The sequence below is a fragment of the Salvelinus alpinus genome, chromosome 4 (genome assembly GCF_045679555.1).
Source record: "Salvelinus alpinus chromosome 4, SLU_Salpinus.1, whole genome shotgun sequence".
NCBI classification, from domain to species: Eukaryota; Metazoa; Chordata; class Actinopteri; order Salmoniformes; family Salmonidae; genus Salvelinus; species Salvelinus alpinus.
Genome location: NC_092089.1, coordinates 12366479 through 12385192, shown reverse-complemented (window position 1 = coordinate 12385192; position 18714 = coordinate 12366479). Strand labels below are relative to the sequence as shown.

At 48.7% G+C, this 18714-nt stretch overlaps 1 protein-coding gene across 1 annotated transcript in view; it reads right to left on the bottom strand.

Moving 5' to 3' along the window:
* The window catches only part of LOC139572868 (CUB and sushi domain-containing protein 3-like), a 1528140-nt gene that overhangs the window by 68384 nt on the left and 1441042 nt on the right, over window positions 1–18714 (bottom strand). Inside the window, exon 60 of the mRNA XM_071395690.1 lies at window positions 9822–10001. Within this exon, the coding sequence (XP_071251791.1) occupies window positions 9822–10001 (180 nt within the window). The remainder of the gene's footprint in view (window positions 1–9821; window positions 10002–18714) is intronic.

Genomic DNA, 18714 nt, shown 5'->3' with positions numbered 1-18714 from the left:
GTTACACACAGGTCAGAGGTTACTGGTAGAATGACTTTCACTGAGTTACACACAGGTCAGAGGTTACTGGTAGAATCCCTCTCACTGACTACTAAACACAGGTCAGAGGTTACTGGTAGAATCACTCTCACTGAGTTACACACAGGTCAGAGGTTACTGGTAGAATCACTCTCACTGAGTTACACACAGGTCAGAGGTAACTGGTAGAATCACTCTCACTGAGTTACACACAGGTCAGAGGTTACTGGTAGAATCCCTCTCACTGAGTTACACACAGGTCAGAGGTTACTGGTAGAATCACTCTCACTGAGTTACACACAGGTCAGAGGTTACTGGTAGAATCACTCTCACTGAGTTACACACAGGTCAGAGGTTACTGGTAGAATCACTCTCACTGAGTTACACACAGGTCAGAGGTTACTGGTAGAATCCCTCTCACTGAGTTACACACAGGTCAGAGGTTACTGGTAGAATGACTTTCACTGAGTTACACCCAGGTCAGAGGTTACTGGTAGAAGTGTTACTGACAACAGCAGTCTCACTCAGGCCTCCATCAGGCGCTCTGTCTACAGGCAAGAGAGGTGAAGGCCTGGGGCGTGACTCCACCCTGTCAGGTTGACTGCAACACTGTCAGTCTGCAGCTAGCAGAGAGAGGTGGAGCCCTGGTCCCAGCCGGCACACAGTCTGTAGTATGGAGAGGTGGAGCCCTGGCCCCAGCAGACACACAGTCTGTAGTATGGAGAGGTGGAGCCCTGGCCCCAGCCGGCACACAGTCTGTAGTATGGAGAGGTGGAGCCCTGGCCCCAGCCGACACACAGTCTGTAGTATGGAGAGGTGGAGCCCTGGTCCCAGCCGACACACAGTCTGTAGTATGGAGAGGTGGAGCCCTGGTCCCAGCAGACACACAGTCTGTAGTATGGAGAGGTGGAGTCCCAGCAGACACACAGTCTGTAGTATGGAGAGGTGGAGTCCCAGCAGACACACAGTATGTAGTATGGAGAGGTGGAGTCCCAGCCGGCACACAGTCTGTAGTATGGAGAGGTGGAGTCCCAGCAGACACACAGTCTGTAGTATGGAGAGGTGGAGTCCCAGCAGACACACAGTCTGTAGTATGGAGAGGTGGAGTCCCAGCCGACACACAGTCTGTAGTATGGAGAGGTGGAGTCCCAGCAGACACACAGTCTGTAGTATGGAGAGGTGGAGTCCCAGCAGACACACAGTCTGTAGTATGGAGAGGTGGAGTCCCAGCAGACACACAGTCTGTAGTATGGAGAGGTGGAGTCCCAGCAGACACACAGTCTGTAGTATGGAGAGGTGGAGCCCTGGTCCCAGCAGACACACAGTCTGTAGTATGGAGAGGTGGAGTCCTGGCCCCAGCTGACACACAGTCTGTAGTATGGAGAGGTGGAGTCCCAGCCGACACACAGTCTGTAGTATGGAGAGGTGGAGTCCCAGCAGACACACAGTCTGTAGTATGGAGAGGTGGAGTCCCAGCCGACACACAGTCTGTAGTATGGAGAGGTGGAGTCCCAGCAGACACACAGTCTGTAGTATGGAGAGGTGGAGTCCCAGCAGACACACAGTCTGTAGTATGGAGAGGTGGAGTCCCAGCCGACACACAGTCTGTAGTATGGAGAGGTGGAGTCCCAGCCGGCACACAGTCTGTAGTATGGAGAGGTGGAGCCCTGGTCCCAGCCGGCACACAGTCTGTAGTATGGAGAGGTGGAGCCCTGGTCCCAGCAGACACACAGTCTGTAGTATGGAGAGGTGGAGCCCTGGTCCCAGCCGGCACACAGTCTGTAGTATGGAGAGGTGGAGCCCTGGTCCCAGCAGACACACAGTCTGTAGTATGGAGAGGTGGAGCTCTGGTCCCAGCCGGCACACAGTCTGTAGTATGGAGAGGTGGAGTCCCAGCCGGCACACAGTCTGTAGTATGGAGAGGTGGAGTCCCAGCAGACACACAGTCTGTAGTATGGAGAGGTGGAGCCCCAGCAGACACACAGTCTGTAGTATGGAGAGGTGGAGCCCCAGGAGACACACAGTCTGTAGTATGGAGAGGTGGAGCCCTGGTCCCAGCAGACACACAGTCTGTAGTATGGAGAGGTGGAGCCCTGGTCCCAGCAGACACACAGTCTGTAGTATGGAGAGGTGGAGTCCCAGCAGACACACAGTCTGTAGTATGGAGAGGTGGAGTCCCAGCAGACACACAGTCTGTAGTATGGAGAGGTGGAGCCCTGGTCCCAGCAGACACACAGTCTGTAGTATGGAGAGGTGGAGTCCTGGCCCCAGCTGACACACAGTCTGTAGTATGGAGAGGTGGAGTCCCAGCCGACACACAGTCTGTAGTATGGAGAGGTGGAGTCCCAGCAGACACACAGTCTGTAGTATGGAGAGGTGGAGTCCCAGCAGACACACAGTCTGTAGTATGGAGAGGTGGAGTCCCAGCAGACACACAGTCTGTAGTATGGAGAGGTGGAGTCCCAGCCGACACACAGTCTGTAGTATGGAGAGGTGGAGTCCCAGCCGGCACACAGTCTGTAGTATGGAGAGGTGGAGCCCTGGTCCCAGCCGGCACACAGTCTGTAGTATGGAGAGGTGGAGCCCTGGTCCCAGCAGACACACAGTCTGTAGTATGGAGAGGTGGAGCCCTGGTCCCAGCCGGCACACAGTCTGTAGTATGGAGAGGTGGAGCCCTGGTCCCAGCAGACACACAGTCTGTAGTATGGAGAGGTGGAGCTCTGGTCCCAGCCGGCACACAGTCTGTAGTATGGAGAGGTGGAGTCCCAGCAGACACACAGTCTGTAGTATGGAGAGGTGGAGTCCCAGCAGACACACAGTCTGTAGTATGGAGAGGTGGAGTCCCAGCCGGCACACAGTCTGTAGTATGGAGAGGTGGAGTCCCAGCCGACACACAGTCTGTAGTATGGAGAGGTGGAGCCCCAGCAGACACACAGTCTGTAGTATGGAGAGGTGGAGCCCCAGCAGACACACAGTCTGTAGTATGGAGAGGTGGAGCCCCAGGAGACACACAGTCTGTAGTATGGAGAGGTGGAGCCCTGGTCCCAGCAGACACACAGTCTGTAGTATGGAGAGGTGGAGCCCTGGTCCCAGCAGACACACAGTCTATAGTATGGAGAGGTGGAGTCCCAGCAGACACACAGTCTGTAGTATGGAGAGGTGGAGTCCCAGCAGACACACAGTCTGTAGTATGGAGAGGTGGAGTCCCAGCAGACACACAGTCTGTAGTATGGAGAGGTGGAGTCCCAGCAGACACACAGTCTGTAGTATGGAGAGGTGGAGCCCTGGTCCCAGCAGACACACAGTCTGTAGTATGGAGAGGTGGAGTCCTGGCCCCAGCTGACACACAGTCTGTAGTATGGAGAGGTGGAGTCCCAGCCGACACACAGTCTGTAGTATGGAGAGGTGGAGTCCCAGCAGACACACAGTCTGTAGTATGGAGAGGTGGAGTCCCAGCCGACACACAGTCTGTAGTATGGAGAGGTGGAGTCCCAGCAGACACACAGTCTGTAGTATGGAGAGGTGGAGTCCCAGCAGACACACAGTCTGTAGTATGGAGAGGTGGAGTCCCAGCCGACACACAGTCTGTAGTATGGAGAGGTGGAGTCCCAGCCGGCACACAGTCTGTAGTATGGAGAGGTGGAGCCCTGGTCCCAGCCGGCACACAGTCTGTAGTATGGAGAGGTGGAGCCCTGGTCCCAGCAGACACACAGTCTGTAGTATGGAGAGGTGGAGCCCTGGTCCCAGCCGGCACACAGTCTGTAGTATGGAGAGGTGGAGCCCTGGTCCCAGCAGACACACAGTCTGTAGTATGGAGAGGTGGAGCTCTGGTCCCAGCCGGCACACAGTCTGTAGTATGGAGAGGTGGAGTCCCAGCCGGCACACAGTCTGTAGTATGGAGAGGTGGAGTCCCAGCAGACACACAGTCTGTAGTATGGAGAGGTGGAGCCCCAGCAGACACACAGTCTGTAGTATGGAGAGGTGGAGCCCCAGGAGACACACAGTCTGTAGTATGGAGAGGTGGAGCCCTGGTCCCAGCAGACACACAGTCTGTAGTATGGAGAGGTGGAGCCCTGGTCCCAGCAGACACACAGTCTGTAGTATGGAGAGGTGGAGTCCCAGCAGACACACAGTCTGTAGTATGGAGAGGTGGAGTCCCAGCAGACACACAGTCTGTAGTATGGAGAGGTGGAGCCCTGGTCCCAGCAGACACACAGTCTGTAGTATGGAGAGGTGGAGTCCTGGCCCCAGCTGACACACAGTCTGTAGTATGGAGAGGTGGAGTCCCAGCCGACACACAGTCTGTAGTATGGAGAGGTGGAGTCCCAGCAGACACACAGTCTGTAGTATGGAGAGGTGGAGTCCCAGCAGACACACAGTCTGTAGTATGGAGAGGTGGAGTCCCAGCAGACACACAGTCTGTAGTATGGAGAGGTGGAGTCCCAGCCGACACACAGTCTGTAGTATGGAGAGGTGGAGTCCCAGCCGGCACACAGTCTGTAGTATGGAGAGGTGGAGCCCTGGTCCCAGCCGGCACACAGTCTGTAGTATGGAGAGGTGGAGCCCTGGTCCCAGCAGACACACAGTCTGTAGTATGGAGAGGTGGAGCCCTGGTCCCAGCCGGCACACAGTCTGTAGTATGGAGAGGTGGAGCCCTGGTCCCAGCAGACACACAGTCTGTAGTATGGAGAGGTGGAGCTCTGGTCCCAGCAGACACACAGTCTGTAGTATGGAGAGGTGGAGTCCCAGCAGACACACAGTCTGTAGTATGGAGAGGTGGAGTCCCAGCAGACACACAGTCTGTAGTATGGAGAGGTGGAGTCCCAGCCGGCACACAGTCTGTAGTATGGAGAGGTGGAGTCCCAGCCGACACACAGTCTGTAGTATGGAGAGGTGGAGCCCCAGCAGACACACAGTCTGTAGTATGGAGAGGTGGAGCCCCAGCAGACACACAGTCTGTAGTATGGAGAGGTGGAGCCCCAGGAGACACACAGTCTGTAGTATGGAGAGGTGGAGCCCTGGTCCCAGCAGACACACAGTCTGTAGTATGGAGAGGTGGAGCCCTGGTCCCAGCAGACACACAGTCTGTAGTATGGAGAGGTGGAGTCCCAGCAGACACACAGTCTGTAGTATGGAGAGGTGGAGTCCCAGCAGACACACAGTCTGTAGTATGGAGAGGTGGAGTCCCAGCAGACACACAGTCTGTAGTATGGAGAGGTGGAGTCCCAGCAGACACACAGTCTGTAGTATGGAGAGGTGGAGTCCCAGCAGACACACAGTCTGTAGTATGGAGAGGTGGAGCCCCAGCCGGCACACAGTCTGTAGTATGGAGAGGTGGAGTCCCAGCAGACACACAGTCTGTAGTATGGAGAGATGGAGCTCAGGAGCCATGGGGTGTGACTCATCAACACCAGTCTGTCTGAGTTGGGCTGCAGGGGACTTGACTCCTCAACACCAGTCTGTCTGAGTTGGGCTGCAGGGGACTTGACTCATCAACACCAGTCTGTCTGAGTTGGGCTGCAGGGGACTTGACTCCTCAACACCAGTCTGTCTGAGTTGGGCTCCAGGGGACTTGACTCATCAACACCAGTCTGTCTGAGTTGGGCTCCAGGGGACTTGACTCCTCAACACCAGTCTGTCTGAGTTGGGCTGCAGTGGACTTGACTCATCAACACCAGTCTGTCTGAGTTGGGCTGCAGGGGACTTGACTCCTCAACACCAGTCTGTCTGAGTTGGGCTGCAGGGGACTTGACTCCTCAACACCAGTCTGTCTGAGTTGGGCTGCAGGGGACTTGACTCCTCAACACCAGTCTGTCTGAGTTGGGCTGCAGGGGACTTGACTCCTCAACACCAGTCTGTCTGAGTTGGGCTGCAGGGGACTTGACTCATCAACACCAGTCTGTCTGAGTTGGGCTGCAGGGGACTTGACTCCTCAACACCAGTCTGTCTGAGTTGGGCTGCAGGGGACTTGACTCCTCAACACCAGTCTGTCTGAGTTGGGCTGCAGGGGACTTGACTCATCAACACCAGTCTGTCTGAGTTGAGCTGTCTGGCCAGTCTGAGCCCCTGACAGGATTATTGCCTGCAGGCTCTCTCTCTCTCTCTCTCCTTCCTTCCTGTGATCTCAATCAGAGTAATACGTTCAGGGATCTATCCAGCAGACCACCACAGGACGGCTTAATAATGGAACAGATGACATGACATGTTACTACTGAGACTGCTTGGGTGTGTGAGAGGATGGCATGTTCATAAGAACTCTGTCTGAGGCCACTTGGCAAGAGTGTGTGTGTGTGTGTGAATGGCTATCCTGTGCTCTTTTATTGTAGGGATCTGTTCCTTAGCAACCGTGTCCCGTTTGCCTTGTCTCTCCGTGGTGCTCCTCGTGGCTCGTCGCTCGCTGCCTTCCTGGCGCCACTGCAGTACTTAATGTGAACACGATATCGTGTACGTCCCAAATGGCACCATATTCCCTATATAGTGCACTACTTTAGACCAGAGCCATATATAGTGCACTACTTTAGACCAGAGCCTATGGCATCCTATATATAGTGCACTACCTTCAAACAGGGCTCGGGTAGGGCACTATACAGTACACAGGGAGCCAATTTGACATGCAAACCATTTAGTTTTGGACTTTGTTGCCAGATACGCAAATCTATTGTTTCTCTTCCGTAATAAATTTCTGCTTCAGCGTTCATGAGAACAGCAAGGGTTTCCTCCCCGGTAGAGTAACGTTGAATGTTCATCCAACCAGAACAACAAGGGTTTCCTCCCCGGTAGAGTAACGTTGAATGTTCATCCAACCAGAACAACAAGGGTTTCCTCCCCGGTAGAGTAACGTTGAATGTTCATCCAACCAGAACAGCAAGGGTTTCCTCCCCGGTAGAGTAACGTTGAATGTTCATCCAACCAGAACAACAAGGGTTTCCTCCCCGGTAGAGTAACGTTGAATGTTCATCCAACCAGAACAACAAGGGTTTCCTCCCCGGTAGAGTAACGTTGAATGTTCATCCAACCAGAACAGCAAGGGTTTCCTCCCCGGTAGAGTAACGTTGAATGTTCATCCAACCAGAACAGCAAGGGTTTCCTCCCCGGTAGAGTAACGTTGAATGTTCATCCAACCAGAACAACAAGGGTTTCCTCCCTGGTAGAGTAACGTTGAATGTTCATCCAACCAGAGCAACAAGGGTTTCCTCCCCGGTAGAGTAACGTTGAATGTTCATCCAACCAGAACAACAAGGGTTTCCTCCCCGGTAGAGTAACGTTGAATGTTCATCCAACCAGAACAACAAGGGTTTCCTCCCCGGTAGAGTAACGTTGAATGTTCATCCAACCAGAACAACAAGGGTTTCCTCCCCGGTAGAGTAACGTTGAATGTTCATCCAACCAGAACAACAAGGGTTTCCTCCCCGGTAGAGTAACGTTGAATGTTCATCCAACCAGAACAACAAGGGTTTCCTCCCTGGTAGAGTAACGTTGAATGTTCATCCAACCAGAACAACAAGGGTTTCCTCCTCCCCGGTAGAGTAACGTTGAATGTTCATCCAACCAGAACAACAAGGGTTTCCTCCCCGGTAGAGTAACGTTGAATGTTCATCCAACCAGAACAACAAGGGTTTCCTCCCCGGTAGAGTAACGTTGAATGTTCATCCAACCAGAACAGCAAGGGTTTCCTCCCCGGTAGAGTAACGTTGAATGTTCATCCAACCAGAACAACAAGGGTTTCCTCCCTGGTAGAGTAACGTTGAATGTTCATCCAACCAGAACAACAAGGGTTTCCTCCTCCCCGGTAGAGTAACGTTGAATGTTCATCCAACCAGAACAACAAGGGTTTCCTCCTCCCTGGTAGAGTAACGTTGAATGTTCATGCAACCAGAACAGAAGAAGAGCCGGGCGTATGATTCTGACATTACAATACTGTAGCTGTTAATAATGTGTGATATAGACTAGAGCATCTTCACTCATCACTGTCATCGTCTAGGGCCTGACCCACAGTTGAGGTAACGATACTGTTTCTCCTAAAATCACTCGTTGATATTCACAGGGAGACTTGAGCAAAGGGTCTGTTGACGCTGCTTGACTAAAGGGTCTGTTGACGCTGCTTGACTAAAGGGTCTGTTGACGCTGCTTGAGTAAAGGGTCTGTTGACACTGCTTGACTAAAGGGTCTGTTGACGCTGCTTGACTAAAGGGTCTGTTGACGCTGCTTGACTAAAGGGTCTGTTGACGCTGCTTGACTAAAGGGTCTGTTGACGCTGCTTGACTAAAGGGTCTGTTGACGCTGCTTGACTAAAGGGTCTGTTGACGCTGCTTGACTAAAGGGTCTGTTGACGCTGCTTGACTAAAGGGTCTGTTGACGCTGCTTGACTAAAGGGTCTGTTGACGCTGCTTGAGTAAAGGGTCTGTTGACACTGCTTGAGCAAAGGGTCTGTTGACGCTGCTTGAGTAAAGGGTCTGTTGACACTGCTTGAGTAAAGGGTCTGTTGACGCTGCTTGAGTAAAGGGTCTGTTGACACTGCTTGAGTAAAGGGTCTGTTGACGCTGCTTGACTAAAGGGTCTGTTGACGCTGCTTGACTAAAGGGTCTGTTGACGCTGCTTGAGTAAAGGGTCTGTTGACACTGCTTGACTAAAGGGTCTGTTGACACTGCTTGAGTAAAGGGTCTGTTGACGCTGCTTGAGTAAAGGGTCTGTTGACACTGCTTGACTAAAGGGTCTGTTGACGCTGCTTGAGTAAAGGGTCTGTTGACACTGCTTGACTAAAGGGTCTGTTGACGCTGCTTGACTAAAGGGTCTGTTGACGCTGCTTGAGTAAAGGGTCTGTTGACACTGCTTGAGTAAAGGGTCTGTTGACGCTGCTTGAGTAAAGGGTCTGTTGACACTGCTTGACTAAAGGGTCTGTTGACACTGCTTGAGTAAAGGGTCTGTTGACGCTGCTTGAGTAAAGGGTCTGTTGACACTGCTTGAGTAAAGGGTCTGTTGACAAAATGGCTTTGTGACATATTTTATTTCCTGTAATCTGAACGGACACATATCATCATCACCACCACCATCATCATCATCAATACCACCATCATCATCATCACCACCACCACCACCACCATCATCATCCCCATCATCATCATCACCACCACCACCATCATCATCATCAATACCACCATCATCATCATCATAATCACCACCACCACCACCACCACCACCATCATCATCCCCATCATCACCACCACCACCACCATCATCCTCACCACCATCATCAATACCACCATCATCATCATCATCACCACCACCACCACCACCATCATCATCCCCATCATCATCATCCTCACCACCATCATCATCATCACCACCACCATCATCCTCACCATCATCATCACCACCACCACCACCACCACCACCATCATCATCACCACCACCATCATCATCCCCATCACCACCACCACCACCACCACCACCACCATCATCCTCACCACCATCATCATCATCACCACCACCATCATCATCACCATCATCATCATCACCACCACCACCACCATCACCATCATCATCATCATCCTCACCATCATCATCATCATCCCCATCATCATCATCACCACCACCACCACCATCATCATAATCATCATCACCATCATCCTCACCATCATCATCACCCTTATCTTCATCATCATCATCATCATCACCATACTCTTCATCATCATAATACTCTTCATCATCACCATCGTCACCACCATCATCCTCCCTATAATCTTCATCATCGTCATCACCACCACCATCATCATCATCATCATCATCATCATCAGATGTCGTACCTTTGCAGATGGGTGTGATGGCACTCCAGGTGCCATTGTGGGTACAGGTGCGAGTTGTGGCCCCGCCTGCCTCTATCAGGTAGCCAGGCTGGCACATGAAGGTAACGTTCTGGCCCACGGTGAAGTCCTCTCCAAACCTCAGACCATTAGCAGGAACACCTGGGTCTACACAGCTGATCACTGGTGGGACAATTACAGAGACAGACAGGGAGAGGGATCCACATTAGTGGGATCGTTACAGACTGGTCCCAGATCAGTGGTTGTGTTATAGCCTGGTCCCAGATCAGTGGTTGTGTTATAGTCTGGTCCCAGATCAGTGGTTGTGTTATAGCCTGGTCCCAGATCAGTGGTTGTGTTATAGCCTGGTCCCAGATCAGTGTTGTGTTATAGCCTGGTCCCAGATCAGTGGTTGTGTTATAGCCTGGTCCCAGATCAGTGGTTGTGTTATAGTCTGGTCCCAGATCAAGATGTACTGTAGTTAACTTTCGACTACCATTGTTGGGGCGGCAGGGTAGCCTAGTGGTTAGAGTGTTGGACTAGTAACCGAAAGGTTGCAATCCCCGAGCTGACAAGGTACAAATCTGTCGTTCTGCCCCTGAACAAGGCAGTTAACAGTTAACTAGGCCGTCATTTACCTTTAAATAAAGGTAAAAAATGGTTGACGTGTCATGAATACATTAAGAGAAGCTGGTTCCATAGTGAACAGATCTGTGACCAATAGCAGCAGCACATCAATAAAACACAGAGTGATAATATAGCTGCTGTAGCAGGACAACAATAAAACACGGACCAGTAAATGTTTAACTGAAGATGAATTAGATAAAGTGCATCAAAAGACATTGAAGTACTGTGACCGTGGCTCAGTAAAGTCTTTGTTAAAGTACATTGTAAAAAAACAACAACTTATTTTTACGGTAAGTTACTGTAAAAAAAGATACAGTACGTTACCATAAATTCCAAATAAACTTTTGTTTAGCAGTACATTACTGTATAGTTTATTTGGAATTTACGGTAACATACTGTACCAGTGTAGTCTGGCGTTCTAAGAACTCAAACCCTGGGGGACAAAACCCCTGACTACCTTTGTCGACATGTCATACGACGTAATCACATATCCCACATACAGTAAGATGTCATACAGTATCTCAAATTCTGGTAACTGTTGCCAGTTTGAGGAGTTTGATGTCATATCATATAGTAAGATGTCATAATACCGTCAGAGGAGATGATGTCATATACCGTCAGAGGAGATGATGTCATATACCGTCAGAGGAGATGATGTCATATACCGTCAGAGGAGATGATGTCATATACCGTCAGAGGAGATGATGTCATATACCGTCAGAGGAGATGATGTCATAATACCGTCAGAGGAGATGATGTCATAATACCGTCAGAGGAGATGATGTCATATACCGTCAGAGGAGATGATGTCATATACCGTGAGAGGAGATGATGTCATATACCGTCAGAGGAGATGATGTCATAATGGGCTTTCCTCTGACACCGCCTGGTATATTGGTCCTGAATGGCAGGGAGCTTGGCTCCAGTGATGTACTGGGCCGTTGGCACTACCCTCTGTAGCGCATTATGGCCAGATGCCGACCAGTTGGGACCAAATATTAAACTTAACATTAATTTATTTATAACAATCTTTAGGGGTGTCAATCATTTTGACCCATAACTTCTAGAGAGTTTTTTTTAAACATTTCTTGTTAAATAAAATTTCTTCCTCTGAGAAATGTTATTAGTATAAAATTTCCACCCCAAAAATGTATTGTACAATATAGCTCAGTATTTCAATATATATATTGAATATATATTTTAAACAGTCATTATTGCTCATCTTTATCAAGGGTGCCAATCATTTCGTACCCCCACTGTATACGCCGACTCTAACTACCGTTGTCGACACGCCAGAAGATGTCGTATACAATCAGAGGAGATTGCTCTCTGAGTACTTTGAGTTGTCGTGTGGTCCTGAGAGACACTTCTAGAACCTGAATAGAAGATCATGAACGGTCAGGAAACGGCAAACAAAATGAAGCATTATATCACAACGGAAGCTGTACATCCTTAAAACACGGTTTTAAATTCTACCAACTGTTGATTAAACTTTAAACAAATAACATCTCAAACTAGGATCAGAAGTAATTACAATCAGTAACACGAAACCTAGACTCGGTCTTGCGTTCAACCTTCGGGGCAAGGCTAACGTTAAATCATCTCTGATTCACTCAGCCAGTCAGCCAGTCAGGACAATTGTCTGCTTCCCAAAATGACACCCTATTTCCTATGTAGTGCACTGCTTTTGACCAGGGCCCATAGGGCTATGGTGGAGAAATATATATATATAGGGAATAGGGTTCCATTTGGGACACAGCCATTGTAATGTAGAGAGAGAGCTGTGGGATGAGTTCATCTATTCAACAATAGAAGTGAGCTTTTCATTGGAGACTCAGTCACTCTGCTGTATCTCAGGGTTCCACCGCGGGTGATTCTATTTGGCGGCCTCACGTTTTCTGAGCCAAAAAAACAAACAAACAATCTGTGGTCGATTTGCAGTCTACTCATTATTTGTAATGATGTTCCGACCCCCTGACTATCCACTCAATAAAAAAAATTGTCTGAATCGAGAGAGATAGAGAGAGGAAAGAGAGAGGAAAGAGAGAGACAGAGAGAGGAAAAAGGAGAGAGATATGAAAGAGAGAGACAGAGAGAGACAGAGAGGAAAGAGAGAAACAGAGAGAGACAGAGAGGAAAGAGAGAAACAGAGAGAGACAGAGAGGAAAGAGAGACAGAGACAGAGAGGAGAGAGAGACAGAGACAGAGGAGAGAGACAGAGAGGAGAGAGACAGAGAGGAAAGAGAGACAGAGACAGAGAGGAGAGAGACAGAGATGGACAGAGAGGAAAGAGAGAGACAGAGAGAGGAAAGAGAGAGACAGAGAGAGGAAAGAGAGACAGAGACAGAGAGGAGAGAGACAGAGAGGAGAAAGACAGAGAGGAAAGAGAGAGACAGAGGAAAGAGAGAGACAGAGAGGAAAGAGAGAGACAGTGAGACAGAGAGAGAGAGAGACAGAGAGACAAACAGAAATAGAAAGAGAGAGAGACAAAGAGAGACAGAGACACAGAGAGACAGAAAGACAAAGAGAGACAAAGAGAGAGACAGAGAGAGAGAGACAAAGAGAGAGACAGAAAGACAAAGAGAGACAAAGAGAGAGACAGAGAGAGAGAGACAAAGAGAGAGACAGAGAGAGAGAGACAAAGAGAGACAAAGAGAGTTCCGGAGTTCCAAATTAAGCAGCAACAGCTGAAAAGATGAGCTCCTAAAAATATTGAATTTTACATGGTTTTTAGAGGAAAGTATATCGAAAAAAAGCAAAAGAAAACTGCAAGACTGATTAGGAGACCAAACAAGCAGCAAACAAAGAAGAAAGGCTTTCGAAAAAGTAAAATTATACAATTTTCTTAGCTAGCTAAGTTGTTTACCTGTTGCTAGGCAGTTGCTAGGGACTCTCCTGAAAGAAGCTAGCTAGCTAACAAGGAGAGAGAGAGAGAGAGAGGTCATGATCAGATGATCAGATGAGCTCCTGCATTTTTCAGCATTTTCTTTAAAAAAGATAGATTTAGAGTTAGTTAAACTTGGATTTTTTGTGGAACTGAGAGAGATACAGCTTCAACTGTATTCAACTGTAACTGACTTGATACAGCTTCAACTAGCACTGACGTGTCAAGTGAGAGGTGTCAAAGACCATTAGCCCAACAATGGCAGGAGAGTCGAATAGTCTACCCCAACCAAATGGAGAGGCCTTAGAAGCTCCCTCCTGCTGTTCAGAGGTAATTAAAATACAGTACCCTGTGAGTGTAAAGAATGATAAGGCAAGAAAAGAGCACAAAATGAAGCTCCTTATGGAAAATCAAGAGACACTTTTTGCTGACTATTACAAAAATGGGAACATCAGCAACCTTATCTTCCACACAAACCACCCCCTGGCATGGCACAGTGCTATATTAGCACACTACCCCTCTGTTAAGAGAGGGGGGGTTAACGAGGGGTGGAAACTCAGGATACTTGACAACGAGGACTCTGAGTCAGCTAACATAAATCTATATAAGTCTGGAACAGTATTGGTACAGGGCAACCCCAAACAGTTTCAGCTGGACTTTCACCTAATCAAAGAATTAGCCCAGCAGGAGAAGCTCTCCCTTGATAAAGATACCCCCACCCCAAGCGGGTCAGACCAGACCTCTTCATCATATAACCCCACAGACGAGCAACCCTCAGCAGACAGTCAACCTCCCAGTACAGAGCACTTCTCCCTCATTGAAATGAAGGATAAATTCACCCAGCTGGAGGTAAGGCAGGTGGAGCTGGAACAGCAGGTGATTACACTCCAGTCAGCACAGACCCAGACAACAGTCCAGCACAACAACCCCTTAACCAGACCAGGAGAGCTGGAGGTGGAGAGAGACATATCTGCACTCTGGACAGTGGTGAGACAACTTCAACAGGAGAAAGAGCAGAAGCAGGAGCAGAACAAAGCACTAGAGGAGAGGATCAGACTGCTGGAGGAGAGGGAGAGGGGGATGGAGGAGAGGATCAGACTGCTGGAGGAGAGGTTGAGGGGGATGGCATGTGACAGAGAACAACCCACTAGGGAGGTGGCCATCCCCACAGAGACGCCAGCAGAACAGCCCACCTCAGCACCGGACAAAAGTCTCGACACCACAGCAGAACAGTCCACACCAGACCCTGACCATAGAGTCAACATCACAGCAGAACAGACAAAAGAAAAAACCCAAGCCCAGCAGCTCTCACCCCCCCTGAGCACCCCCCCTGTCAGCCACCCTGATAGCCCTCCTGACAACCCCCCCACACCCACTGAGAACAAACACAAGACACAGATTGTTCTCCTTATGGACTCAAATGGGAAATATATAGAAGAAAAAAAACTTTTTCCCAAACACAGTGTGTCTAAACTCTGGTGTCCAAACACCCAGCGCGCCCTAGACCTTCTGTCTGAGGACAAACTAGGCTCACCTAGCCACATAATAATACACACAGGCACAAACGACCTGAGAGCAAAGCAGGAAAGGGTGGCCACAGCACTGAAGGGAGTGATTGAAAAAGCTTCTTCTACTTTCCCCAATGCACAAGTGGTTATCTCCACCCTGCTACCACGAAAAGACTTCCACCCTGCTACAATACAGCGGGTAAACGCAAGCATTTCCCGTGACTGTGCCTCAAAACCAAATGTTTTCCTGGCCCACCACTCCACCCTGGACTTGAACAGCCTCTATGACCAGGTCCACCTCTATAAGGCAGCAGTGCCCACCTTTGTCCGGACTCTAAAGGACATCGCTCTCAAACGCAGCCCCAACACTTCACACAGGAGCAACAGATCAATAGACACCCCACCCAGACCAGCGAGACACCCTCCAAGACCTGCAGGACCCCCCCGTGGACCTACACATAGAGGACCCACGCCAAGAGGACTTACATCCAGACCACAGCACCCCCAGACACATCCACACCCCCACCCCAACCAATCAACACCCCCCCACATCAACCATGCCCACACCCCATTTAGGCCCCCTCAGATCAGACCTATGCCACTCCTGCCCACCCCATGCACCCCACCCCCGCAAAGAGAGCATCAACATGGAAGTCACACATACGCCCAGGTAGTGAGCGGGCAAACAGGCCCAACCCCCACTCTTACACTCGCCCAAGCCAACGGCATGTACCAGATGCTCAGCAGGCTCTGCTCACACTTACTGGCCTGAGGCCAAACCACACGGCCAACAACATTGGACACTTTATGGAACAAAAAGCCTTCACTATATCATCCTGGAATATCCAAGGCCTGAGGTCATCTGCCTTTGGCCTAAAGAGCAGGAACACGGACTTCACCAAAGAAATCGGTAATGCAGACATTGTCATCCTGCAAGAAACATGGTATAGCGGAGACGGACCCACTGGTTGCCCTCTAGGTTACAGAGAGCTGGTAGTCCCATCCACCAAACTACCAGGTGTGAAACAGGGAAGGGACTCAGGGGGAATGCTAATTTGGTATAGAGCAGACCTAACTCACTCCATTAAATTAATCAAAACAGGAACATTTTACATTTGGCTAGAAATTCAAAAGGAAATTATCTTAACAGAGAAAAATGTCCTCCTGTGTGCTACCTATATCCCCCCACTAGAATCCCCATACTTTAATAAAGACAGCTTCTCCATCCTGGAGGGGGAAATCAATCATTTCCAGGCCCAGGGACATGTATTAGTCTGTGGCGACCTAAATGCCAGAACTGGACAAGAACCTGACACCCTCAGCACACAGGGGGACAAACACCTGCCTGCAGGTGACAGCATTCCCTCCCCCATATGCCCCCCTAGGCACAACTATGACAACATAACCAACAAAAACGGGTCACAACTCCTGCAGCTCTGTCGCACGCTGGGTATGTACATAGTCAATGGTAGGCTTCGAGGGGACTCCTATGGTAGGTTCACCTATAGCTCATCTCTTGGCAGTAGCACTGTAGACTACTTTATCACTGACCTCAACCCAGAGTCTCTCAGAGCGTTCACAGTCAGCCCACTGACACCCCTATCAGACCACAGCAAAATCACAGTCTACTTGAACAGAGCAATACTCAATCATGAGGCATCAAAGCCAAAGGAACTGAGTAACATTAAGAAATGCTATAGATGGAAGGAATGCAGTTTGGAAACCTACCAAAAAACAATTAGGCAACAGCAAATTCAATCCCTTTTAGACAACTTCCTGGGTAAAATGTTCCACTGCAATAGTGAAGGTGTAAACTTGGCAGTAGAAAATCTTAACAGTATATTTGACCTCTCAGCTTCCCTATCAAATCTAAAAATCTCAAATAGAAAACCGAAGAAAATGAACAACAATGACAAATGGTTTGATAAAGAATGCAAAAATCTAAGAAATAAATTGAGGAACCTGTCCAACCAAAAACATAGAGACCCGGAAAACCTGAGTCTACGCCTTCACTATGGCGAATCACTAAAACAATACAGAAATACACTACGGAAAAAGAAGGAACAGCACGTCAGAAATCAGCTCAATGTAATTGAAGACTCCATAGACTCTAACCAATTCTGGGAAAATTGGAAAACACTAAACAAACAACAACACGAAGAATTATCTATCCAAAATGGAGATGTATGGGTAAACCACTTCTCCAATCTTTTTGGCTCTATAACAAAGAATAAAGAACAAAAACATATACATGATCAAATACAAATCCTAGAATCAACTATTAAAGACTACCAGAACCCATTGGATTCTCCAATTACCTTGAATGAGTTACAGGACAAAATAAAAACCCTCAAACCCAAAAAGGCCTGTGGTGTTGATGGTATCCTTAATGAAATGATCAAATATACAGACAACAAATTCCAATTGGCTATACTAAAACTCTTTAACATCGTCCTTAGCTCTGGCATCTTCCCCAATATTTGGAACCAAGGACTGATCACCCCAATCCACAAAAGTGGAGACAAACTTGACCCCAATAACTACCGTGGAATATGCGTCAACAGTAACCTTGGGAAAATACTCTGCATTATCATTAACAGCAGACTCGTACATTTCCTCAATGAAAACAATGTACTGAGCAAATGTCAAATTGGCTTTTTACCAAATTACCGTACAACAGACCATGTATTCACCCTACACACCCTAATTGACAACCAAACAAACCAAAACAAAGGCAAAGTCTTCTCATGCTTTGTTGATTTCAAAAAAGCCTTCGACTCAATTTGGCATGAGGGTCTGCTATACAAATTGATGGAAAGTGGTGTTGGGGGTAAAACATACGACATCATAAAATCCATGTACACAAACAACAAGTGTGCGGTTAAAATTGGCAAAAAACACACACATTTCTTCACACAGGGTCGTGGGGTGAGACAGGGATGCAGCTTAAGCCCCACCCTCTTCAACATATATATCAACGAATTGGCGCGGGCACTAGAACAGTCTGCAGCACCCGGTCTCACCCTACTAGAATCCGAAGTCAAATGTCTACTGTTTGCTGATGATCTGGTGCTTCTGTCACCAACCAAGGAGGGCCTACAGCAGCACCTAGATCTTCTGCACAGATTCTGTCAGACCTGGGCCCTGACAGTAAATCTCAGTAAGACCAAAATAATGGTGTTCCAAAAAAGGTCCAGTCGCCAGGACCACAAATTCCATCTAGACACCGTTGCCCTAGAGCACACAAAAAACTATACATACCTCGGCCTAAACATCAGCACCACAGGTAGCTTCCACAGAGCTGTGAACGATCTGAGAGACAAGGCAAGAAGGGCATTCTATGCCATCAAAAGGAACATAAATTTCAACATACCAATTAGGATCTGGCTAAAAATACTTGAATCAGTCATAGAGCCCATTGCCCTTTATGGTTGTGAGGTCTGGGGTCCGCTCACCAACCAAGATTTCACAAAATGGGACAAACACCAAATTGAGACTCTGCATGCAGAATTCTGCAAAAATATCCTCCGTGTACAACGTAGAACACCAAATAATGCATGCAGAGCAGAATTAGGCCGATACCCACTAATTATCAAAATCCAGAAAAGAGCCGTTAAATTCTACAACCACCTAAAAGGAAGCGATTCCCAAACCTTCCATAACAAAGCCATCACCTACAGAGAGATGAACCTGGAGAAGAGTCCCCTAAGCAAGCTGGTCCTAGGGCTCTGTTCACAAACACAAACACACCCCACAGAGCCCCAGGACAACAGCACAATTAGACCCAACCAAATCATGAGAAAACAAAAAGATAATTACTTGACACATTGGAAAGAATTAACAAAAAACAGAGCAAACTAGAATGCTATTTGGCCCT